This window comes from Danio rerio, chromosome 2 (assembly GCF_049306965.1).
Source record: "Danio rerio strain Tuebingen ecotype United States chromosome 2, GRCz12tu, whole genome shotgun sequence".
In the NCBI taxonomy this organism is placed as follows: Eukaryota; Metazoa; Chordata; class Actinopteri; order Cypriniformes; family Danionidae; genus Danio; species Danio rerio.
The window spans coordinates 50,001-60,000 of NC_133177.1; the positions used below are offsets into that span (position 1 = coordinate 50,001).

The window sequence follows — 10,000 nt, forward strand, 5'->3', positions numbered from 1 at the left end:
TAAACAGGAGACCGCCAGGAGCAGGAGGCGGAGCCAGAGGCGGGAGGAGGAGCCAATGCAGGAGGAGGAGCCACTGGAGGAGGAGGAGGAGCTAATGCACATACTCACACAGGACTGGAGGGCCAAAGGAGCCCTTGCCTGACACACACACACACTTTCTCTCACATACACACAGAGACAGACTCTCTCACACACACACACACACACACACACACACACGGACTGTGTCTCGGGTCTGCTGGGTAATTTCTCTCTGTGGTTGTGTGTGTGTCGGGGTTGTTGATGTATGGAGTGTTTATAAAGCAGCACTGGTGTTTACTCTTCTTCACGTGTTTTTTTGCAGACACACACACACACACACACACACACACACACACACACACAGCAGACTGACTGTGGCTCTGCAGTGCTCCTCCAGCAGCTCTAACATCAGCAGCAGAGTTTGTGGAGTGGAGAGTGTCTGCCTGCTCATGAACACACACACACACACACTGTTGATTAAATCAGCCTTTATTAGTGTGTGTGAGGGAACAGCCGTGCAGAAGCTCATTCCTCCATCTCTGATACACACACGGATATATTTACACACATTCATCATCCTCCAGTGTTTAATGAAGCCTACAGAAGCCCAGTGCAGGGACGCGCACGCGCACACACACACACACACACACACACACCATCATCAACGTTATTATTGCTGAGTCCCACAATAATGAGTTCAATAATCTTAATTTCGCCTCCAGACTGAGGAATATTAGAGAGAGAGTCCAGGTGAACATGCAGAGGTCAGCGCTAATCCAGAGAATCACCCCACACACACACACACACACACACACACACACACACACACACATATATGTCAGTGTTATAGCCTATCACACGCCAGCTCCCTGTATCAATCATTACATGTGTGATGTTCTGCTGGCCCCGTACTGAGTGTGTGTGTGCGAGAGTGAGTGTGTGTGTGTGTGTTGACATCAGTGTTATTCTCTGGAGCTCTACAGATGGACGGGCCAGTGCTGGTCAGCGTGTGTCCTCGCTGTGTGTTTGTGTGTCCTCTGCGTGTGTGTCCACATGTCCGTCCGTCAGCGGGGGCTCTGGGGCCCGAGAGCTGAGGTGCTGCTGCAGGTCCTCCAGGCTGAGATGCGGAGAGCGGCGGTGCAGGAGCTGCTGCGAGTCTGCACACACACACACACACACACACACACACACACGTAGATTACTCATTTAGCTGAGTCTGATTACTGATCTGATCCAGGACAGTTCAGTTCCTCAGAGCTGAAGAACTGACCTGAGACCTGCGGCTCAGATCCAGTCTGCAGCCAGTGTTGTGTCTGTGTGTGCTGAAGCATGTGTGTGATGTGTGTCATGCATGTGCCGTGTTAGCGTTAGGTATGTCTTGCGCGTGTGTGTGTGTGTGTGTGTGTGTTCCAGCATGTTCAGAGCTTCACCTCTCCCAGACTCCTCCTCCTCTGCGCTGCGGCTCCTCCTCTTCAGTCGGTGGGCCAGAGAGCGAGGCCGGCGAGCGGCTGCAGGGCCTGAGGAGCGAGAGCGCACACACACACACACACACACACACACACACACACACACAGGTGAGCAGACCACTAGTGTTAGCATTAGCTCTAGCATTAGCGCTGTACTGACCGGCGGTGGCGGCGCTCTGCTCCAGCGCAGACACCCATTGGCTGAGGTTGGACAGCAGGAAGTGTGCGCTCTGGATCTGCTCGCTGCACCAGGACTGATGGACCCGCAGAGACCCGTTCACCTCGCTCAGCCCGTCACGGAGAGCCTGCACATCCTGCGGTCACAGCACAGGTGCATTATGGGTACGCCAGTGTGTGCAGGAGACTGATCGAGCATCGAGCATCGCCCGAACACGAGTCATCTACAACAGGGATTCTCCACCGCGACCCACTACTGAGCCACAGCCATCCTGCAGCTGAGCCACGAGCTTACAGAACTCAGTATGAGCCGGTTCTGTCATTAATGAGCGGCGTCAGACTGATCTGTGATGCTCGCTCTCCTGTTCACGGAGGAACTCTGCCTCATGTCTGATCATTCACCCCTCTGCGTGAGCTGGCGCGTCTCCTCGTGTGGTTGTGTTGGATATATCTGCAGAGCTGTCCTAATGAAAGTATGCGAGTGTTTTAGAATGACGCGCGCACATACAGGAGGATCTACGAGACTCAGCGCTGCTTCTGTTAGAGACTGTAGGATAATCCAGCAGACGCGCTCTGATAACACATCCAGCCGCACACACACCCGCCATCACACACACACACCATCACACACACACACCATCACACACACACCATCACACACACACACCATCACACACACACACCATCACACACACACACACACACACACACACACACACCATCACACACACACACCATCACACACACACACACACACACCATCACACACACACACCATCACACACACACACCATCACACACCATCACACACACACGCCATCACACACACACACGCCATCACACACACACACCATCACACACACACACACCATCACACACACACACCATCACACACACACACACACACACCATCACACACACACACACACCATCACACACACACCATCACACACACACACGCCATCACACACACACAACCGCCATCACACACACACACCATCACACACACACACCATCACACACACACACACCATCACACACACACACACACCATCACACACACACACACACCATCACACACACACACGCCATCACACACACACACCCGCCATCACACACACACACACGCGCCATCACACACACACACCATCACACACACACACACACACACCATCACACACACGCCATCACACACACACACGCCATCACACACACACACGCCATCACACACACACACACACACACACACACACACCATCACACACACACACGCCATCACACACGCCATCACACACACACACACCATCACACACACACACACCATCACACACACACGCCATCACACACACACGCCATCACACACACACGCCATCACACACACACGCCATCACACACACACGCCATCACACACGCCATCACACACACACACACGCCATCACACACACACACACACACACACGCCATCACACACACGCCATCACACACACACACACCATCACACACACACACGCCATCACACACACGCCATCACACACACACACGCCATCACACACACCCGCCATCACACACACACGCCATCACACACACACACGCCATCACACACACACGCCATCACACACACCCGCCATCACACACACACACACGCCATCACACACACACGCCATCACACACACACACACACACCATCACACACACACACACGCCATCACACACACACACACGCCATCACACACACACACCATCACACACACACACACGCCATCACACACACACGCCATCACACACACACGCCATCACACACACACGCCATCACACACACACACACGCTGCCCCAGATTCAGGCTGTGACTGTATTTTACACGCAGCTGTATATTAATGAATAGTAGATATTAATAAATAAAGGTTTAAATGAGCGTTTCATGCAAACATTCTAGTAATGATGTCAGACAGTTTCAGGACAACATATCCCTGAACACACACACACACACACACACACACACACACACACACACACACACACTACTGCTGTTATTACAGCAGACATACAGTGAATCTGCATCAGTGTGTTGTGTTTCAGTGTGTGTGTGTGTGTGTGTGTGTGTGTGTGTGTGTGTGTGTGTGTGTGTGTGTGTGTGATCCTCCAGTGAGCGCTCTCCTCAGTGTTTTCTACATAACTCTTCATTCCTGCATGGCTGTGTTGCTCCAGTGTTCCTGGTAGAGTTTTGAATAGTGTGTTATGATGTTAACACTGGAGCTGTGCTGGACAGTAAACTGCGCGCACACACACACACCCACACACACACACAGGGCTCAGTATTGACTGCTCTGACTAACCCGTCTTCAGTTTACCGGCACCAGGTTTATCCTCTTCATTAAACAGGAAATATAGAGAGTTTCCAGAACAGCAGATGTTCAGGCAGAGCTCAGTGTTTGCACTAAACACACACACACACACACACACACACACACAATAATATTATCAAGTTCATCATTTCAGTAAATTTAGCTATTTCCCCAACACAGGCCTCGCAGCATCAGACAGGAGTCCTGCAGAGCTGTCAGAGGGGTTGTGAGCGGTTCTTCTTCAGAATAGTGTTCAGGTCACTGCTGATGCTGCTGGAGGAAAACCTGTCCTGACTCACTCCTCCAAAACAGCCCAGTGCTCAATAATGTTCAGCTCAGGGTACTGTGCAGGCCATGGGAGATGTTCAGCTTCACTGTCATGTGCATCAGACTGCTCCGTCTCCAGTCCTGCTGTGTGTATCACTGCATCATCATCCTGACACACACCACCTCCTTCAGGACACAGAGATTAACCCACTGGGTCACATGCTCCTCCAGAATGGTTGGGTAGTCCTGGTCAGTGACCCAGCGCCCATCCAGCACCAGTATTGGTGTAGGAAACACCATGATATTGTGCCCAAACCATCAGTGACCCCGCATGCTTGACTCTGGGCTTCATCAGTGGTCTGGGTGGGCCGCTCCTGTGGGGCTTCTCCACACCGTAACTCTCCCGCATGTGGGAAACACAGTGAAGCTGGATCATCAGAGATCAGCACATGCTCCACACCGTCCACAGCTCCAGATCTCCAGCCGGCGTTCGGCGTGTGCAGGAGTGAGCGGAGGTTTGGGTCATGTATACTGACCCGGTGGAGCTCCAGAGCAGCAGTTCTGCTGGACACAGGAGAGTGGAGCAGCACATGTCATTCTGCAGTGAGTCGGGCCGCTGTGCTCTCATGTGTTCTGGCTGAATCAGGGTTAGCAGAGTTATAAAGCAGACAGAGCGCCTACAACACCAGAGCTTCAGTCTCACTGTCCAAACCCTGCACACACACACACACACACACACACACACACACTCCTGTGCGCTGCAGTGTCAGTGAGCTGTTTCACCTGTTTGAGACTCTCACAGCTGCTGTTTGCTGCTTTCGCTTCATTCTGTGGCAGAAACAGAGAAACACACACAAACACACCATTACACTGAGCAGAGGAGCCCTTCCAGAGGCTGTGTGTGTGTGTGTGTGTGTGTGTGTGTGTGTGTGTGTGTTGCAGCACCTGCAGCTGCTGTCCGCCGCTCCTCTGCAGATCAGACACGTCGTGCTGTACACTGGTGACGGTGCTGCCGATCGACGCCACGCTCTGCAGAGAGACAGAGAGAGAGAGTGTGTGTGTGTGTGTAATGCTGTTATACTGTACGGTGTAGTGTTACTGTGTTGGATATCTGATCATCACACACACACACACACACACACACACACACACGTCTGACCTTCTGCAGCTCCTCGACGGTGTGTGGGAGAGCGATCAGGTCTGAAGCTGACTTAATGTTGGCCTTCAGGTGAGAGACGGCAGAATCCAGAGCGCTCAGCTGCGCACACGCACACACACACACACACACACACACACAGCATTAACACTCAAACACACCACAGTATAAACGCACCACAGCATTCTCCCACACACACCTTGAGCTGCAGGTCGGTCAGGTTGCTCCACACGCGTCTCTCTCCGCTCTGCAGCTCCTCCAGCTTCATCTGTTTGTTCTTCAGCTCCTCGCTGAGCTTCAAGATCTCATGAGACGAGAGTTTCTGCCCTGTCTCCACTGTGACGCGAACATACACACACACACACACACACACACACACACACACACACAGACAGACAGACAGAGAGAGAGAGAGAGAGACACTTTATAGGTCCTCTATATTCTGTTTTAGAGCTCACCCTTTAACCAGTGTTGTCCTTGGATGTGACTGGCGGAGTGTGTGTGTGTGTGTGTGTGTGTGTGTGTGTGTGTGTGTGTGTGTGTGTGTGTGTCGTACTGATGTGGATCTTCTCCTTCATGGAGTCCAGGTCCTCCTTGAGTGCGATCTGCATCCAGATGAGTCCAGCGCAGGCCATCACACACGCGGCCAGCAGCACGAACACACACAGCGGATAGCAGAGCGAGCAGCACTGCAGAGACCTCCTGCACACACACACACACATACATACACACACACACACACACGCACGCACACACACACACACACACACACACACACACACACTGTTTAAAGCTGATTTCTGCAGCGGTGTGTTTAGCATCTTCAACTGTCTGACTAATGAAGCCTCATTTCCTTCAAAAACAGGAATATTCTGCAAAAATAAATCATTAATATTCAGCAGTAAAATCCGTCAATATTCAGTAATAGTCATCTATATTCAGTGTTATTCATGCATGTTCAGTGATATTCAGCAGTAATTTTCATCTATATTCAGTAATTTTCATCTATATTCAGTGATATTCAGCAGTGATATTCACCGGTGTTAGTCATCTATATTCAGGTGTATAGATGTATTCTATATATTCTATATGATGTTGTTGATCTATATCCCCGTGCTCCAGCAGCAGCGGGTGTGTCCGCCTCCTCCCCCGGGCCGCAGTGCTCCACTCACCCGCCGCACAGGCCTCCTCCGCCGCCTCCTCCTCCGCTAAACCCGCCGGTGTCCCCGGAGCTGCAGTCGGAGCCGGACTCGGGCTCGGGCGCGGGGCTCAGCAGGCGATGTCCGCAGCTCTGGCTCTTCCTGCGGCCCCCGATCAGCGCGTTCAGCTCCTTCCGCTTCTTCATCTTCTTCTGCGGGCTCATGGCGTGCGGCGGCCGGCAGCGGAGCTCATCAGAGCGGCCTCGGCTGGAGCTCCGGGCCGTGCGTGCGTGTGTGTGTGCGAGTGTGTGTGTGTGTGTGTGTGTGTGTCAGCCGCTCACCGCCACCATAATCCGCTACCGGTAATCTGACGGTATCCCAATGACAGTCGCTTTCTGAACTGACGCAATTATGAACACGACACAGGGCGACATAAACACCTATAACCGCTCCTGAAGATCTGCCATCAACAACACACCGCTGTCTTCCGTCCGAGACTGACAGGAAACGCCTTTGATTGGCGAAGCGCGCAGAGGGGCGTGTCATAGCAGACTGACGTCTTCAAACTTCAGAGGACCTGCAGGGGGCGCTCCATAAATATATACACTAGATATCGCATAGGGACCCAGAGCATGCGTCAATAGCGCCGCCATATTGGTACAGGGCTCCCAGGACAAGTGTCATTCAACCGCACTAGTCAAGACAGTGTTATTACGTGAAGATGCGGGACTTTAGCGCTGTCTACGGGTGTAGTAACGAGCAAACAAAGAAAACAAAGCACAAAGGCAGAACATTTCATAGGTAACTCCAACTCGCACTAAACACTCGGCTTATGCTAGTTTTGTTGAATAAAATCAGCAAATAATGCAAAAGAAACATGACAACGAGATGCTGCGCTACCAGAAACTGGTATTATTGTCGGCTAACGTTAGTGAAAGAGTCGTTCGGGGGATTCATTCACAAGCGAGTCGCTCCGTCAGTATGAGCAGTGAAAGCAGGAGAGGAGCTGTGTTCAGGACATGATTAGATCAAATTTAACAGGGAGGGTGAATAGTACATCTGTACACAAACACAAGCTTTTTGTCAGGAATGCCTGTGCGGTCACTGATCCATCAATGTAGAAAAGTGATGTAAAATTATAATTTTCGTAATTAGAAAAAAAAAATTACATACTAATATACTGTATTATTACATACTGTATATATCTATGGGGGCGCTCCATAGATATGTTGATTATATGTCGCCTACCCTGTTGTCTATTGGAAGGAATGCGTCAGTTGAGCCGCCATTTTGGAACAGGGTAGCGCTCCATTGAAATAAATGCGGAACCAAGGTACAGTGGAGGACTGTGGCCATCCAAAGCCAGAGATATACACATATATCTATGATCGGGAGTTTGCTGGACGTTAGTATGCAATTTTTTTTTTGAATTACAAAAAATTATAATTTTACATCACTTTTCTACATTGAAAAGAAACACACACACACACACACACACACACACACACACACACACACGCACGCACACACACGCGCACACACACACACACACACACACACACACACACACAAACACACACACACACACACACACACACACACACGCACACGCGCACACACACACACACACACACACACACACACACACACACACACACACACACACACACACACACACACACACACACTGAATGAAGATCTTTTGCTGGTTCAGGGCAGAGCTCTTTCAGGTTTGATTACTTTAGAGTTTCAGAGATCATCTGCAGTGTGTGTGTGTGTGTGTGTGTGTGTGTGTGTGTGCGTAAAGTAAAGACAGCGCTGAGCATCATCCGTCAGTGGTGTTGAGTGTGCTGGTAGATGATGAGCCGAGACGATGGTGACTGATCTCTGATGATGTTTATTGAATGATGATCTTCAGACGCTGCGGACACACACACACACACACACACACACACACACACACACACACACACACACACACACACACACACACACACACACACACACACACACAAAGCAAACTACCCTGAGCTGCAAATATGAGCACATCATCATCATCATCATCATACAGAGTGGTCAGCGCAGGCATCAGACCAACAATGATTGTCTCAGTCAGTGCACATCACCACAGTCTGTGTGTGTGTGTGTGTGTGTGTGCACGCATTAGGGTTCCAGTCTGTGTGTGTGTGTGTGTGTGTGTGTGCACGCATTAGGGTTCCAGTCTGTGTGTGTGTGTGTGTGTGTCAGGGCTCCAGCAGAGGGCCTCTGCGCTGTGGAGGTGTGTGTGTGTGTGTGCGCTGCAGACGCTCTGCTGGTCTCCTGCCCCCCCGCCGCCGCTGTGATGTGTGTGTCGTGTGTGTCCAGCGCGCGGCAGCAGGAAGTGCGTCACACAGGTGTGTGCAGCTGCTGATTCCGCAGAAGAGTGTGTCGTCCGCCTGCGAGCCCTCGGAGCTGCCGTCAGACAGAACGTCCTCCACACGCACACACTCCTGATGCATGCTGACCTGCGGACACACTGCAGCACTCACACACTCCGGGACCGCCAGCTTACTGCTCTTCTGCAGGAACACACACACACACACACACACATTATTTACATAATCAACTCTGAACTACAGTGATGTGTGTGTGTGTGTGTGTGTGTGTGTGTTTGTTTGTGTGTGTGTTTGTGTGTGTGTGTGTGTGTGTTGTCTTACTTTGCTGACTGCAGGGTGCTCAGGGCCAGTGGCACGCTCACACACTGCTGAAACACACACAGACAGAGAGAGAGAGTTATAGAGGAGGGGGTAACACTCACACACACACACACACACACACTCACACACACACACACACAGGTAATGGACCCACCTTTAGCTGCAAGGAGGGCAGAGAGAGCCGGCGGGTCGGAAGCTCTGCGTCTTACACACACTCCACCATCACCAGAGCACTCTCTGAACACACACAGCAGACAGGGTCACAAACAGTGCGTGTGTGTGTGTGAGCAGATAGTGAGCAGGTCAGTCATGACCGGTGTGTGTTCTGACCTGTCAGTGGTGCTGCAGGATGTGTGTGTGTGTGTGTGTGCAGCTGCAGTCTCCCTCAGCTGACGCTGGTGCACACACAGCAGCAGGACGAGCAGCACACACAGGAGCACACACAGCAGCAGGTACACCTGCCTGTCCCACACCTGCGGAGCGCACAAGATACACTCTTCATCATCATCCTCCTCCTCCTCTGGTGTTCGGGTGAAATATGCTTGACATAAACCTCAATACATTAGTGTGCTGCAGGTGAAGGAGGCGGAGCTCCAATATAAACCCGCCCCTACTCAATATTCACTTTCAGTCTGTGTCCGTGAGAGGTGTGTGTGAGTGCGCATGTGTGTGTGTGTGTCTGTGTGCTGAACAGTGTGTGTTTATGGTGTGGCGCTCACACCTCCTGCTGCAGCT

General features: G+C 51.5%; 3 protein-coding genes across 14 annotated transcripts in view; 1 reads left to right on the forward strand and 2 right to left on the reverse strand.

The window, feature by feature from the left end:
• Positions 1-323, forward strand: part of zgc:77398 — a 1,479-nt gene extending 1,156 nt beyond the window's left edge. Inside the window, exon 2 of one of the 2 annotated variants that reach the window (NM_205664.1) lies at positions 1-318. This exon is cut by the window's left edge and continues 451 nt beyond it. In NM_205664.1, coding sequence (NP_991227.1) covers positions 1-142 — 142 coding nt within the window. In that variant the 3' untranslated portion in view covers positions 143-318. The other variant, XM_073914452.1, reaches the window with a different exon arrangement.
• A 169-nt stretch (positions 324-492) lies between these two features.
• Positions 493-7,068, reverse strand: zgc:77197. 4 transcript variants are annotated; one of them, XM_073914496.1, is made up of 9 exons: positions 6,603-7,068; positions 5,987-6,132; positions 5,630-5,766; positions 5,434-5,532; positions 5,220-5,303; positions 5,058-5,102; positions 1,648-1,801; positions 1,452-1,538; positions 493-1,178 (listed from the first exon to the last, which is right to left on the reverse strand). In XM_073914496.1, exons 1-9 carry the CDS (start codon positions 6,791-6,793, stop codon positions 1,024-1,026), a joined length of 1,098 nt encoding a protein of 365 aa, XP_073770597.1. In that variant the 5' UTR covers positions 6,794-7,068; the 3' UTR covers positions 493-1,023.
• Positions 7,069-8,448: 1,380 nt separating this feature from the next.
• The window catches only part of LOC141377515 (SUN domain-containing ossification factor-like), a 10,986-nt gene continuing 9,434 nt past the window's right edge, over positions 8,449-10,000 (reverse strand). For 4 of the 8 annotated variants that reach the window (XM_073921860.1, XM_073921836.1, XM_073921859.1 and 1 more), the window contains 5 exons: positions 9,987-10,000; positions 9,596-9,738; positions 9,420-9,502; positions 9,266-9,309; positions 8,449-9,127 (listed from right to left, as the gene is read on the reverse strand). The exon at positions 9,987-10,000 is cut by the window's right edge and continues 91 nt beyond it. In XM_073921860.1, the coding sequence (XP_073777961.1) occupies positions 8,813-9,127; positions 9,266-9,309; positions 9,420-9,502; positions 9,596-9,738; positions 9,987-10,000 (599 nt within the window). In that variant the 3' untranslated portion in view covers positions 8,449-8,812. Of the gene's footprint in view, positions 9,128-9,265; positions 9,313-9,419; positions 9,503-9,595; positions 9,739-9,986 lie in introns of all 8 variants that reach the window. The other 4 variants (XM_073921845.1, XM_073921833.1, XM_073921851.1 and 1 more) reach the window with 1 other exon arrangement.

What these genes read in the sequence shown, in the direction of transcription:
- zgc:77197 (XM_073914496.1), bottom strand. Translation starts at nt 6,793, where the DNA reads ATGAGCCCGCAGAAGAAGATGAAGAAGCGGAAGGAGCTGAACGCGCTG. An exon ending in GGAGGAGGCCTGTGCGGCGG is followed by an intron (nt 6,133 to 6,602) that starts GTGAGTGGAGCA and finishes GTGTGTGTGCAG; the next exon opens with GAGGTCTCTGCAGTGCTGCT. An exon ending in GCAGAGCGCCGCCACCGCCG is followed by an intron (nt 1,539 to 1,647) that starts GTCAGTACAGCG and finishes CTCGCTCCTCAG; the next exon opens with GCCCTGCAGCCGCTCGCCGG.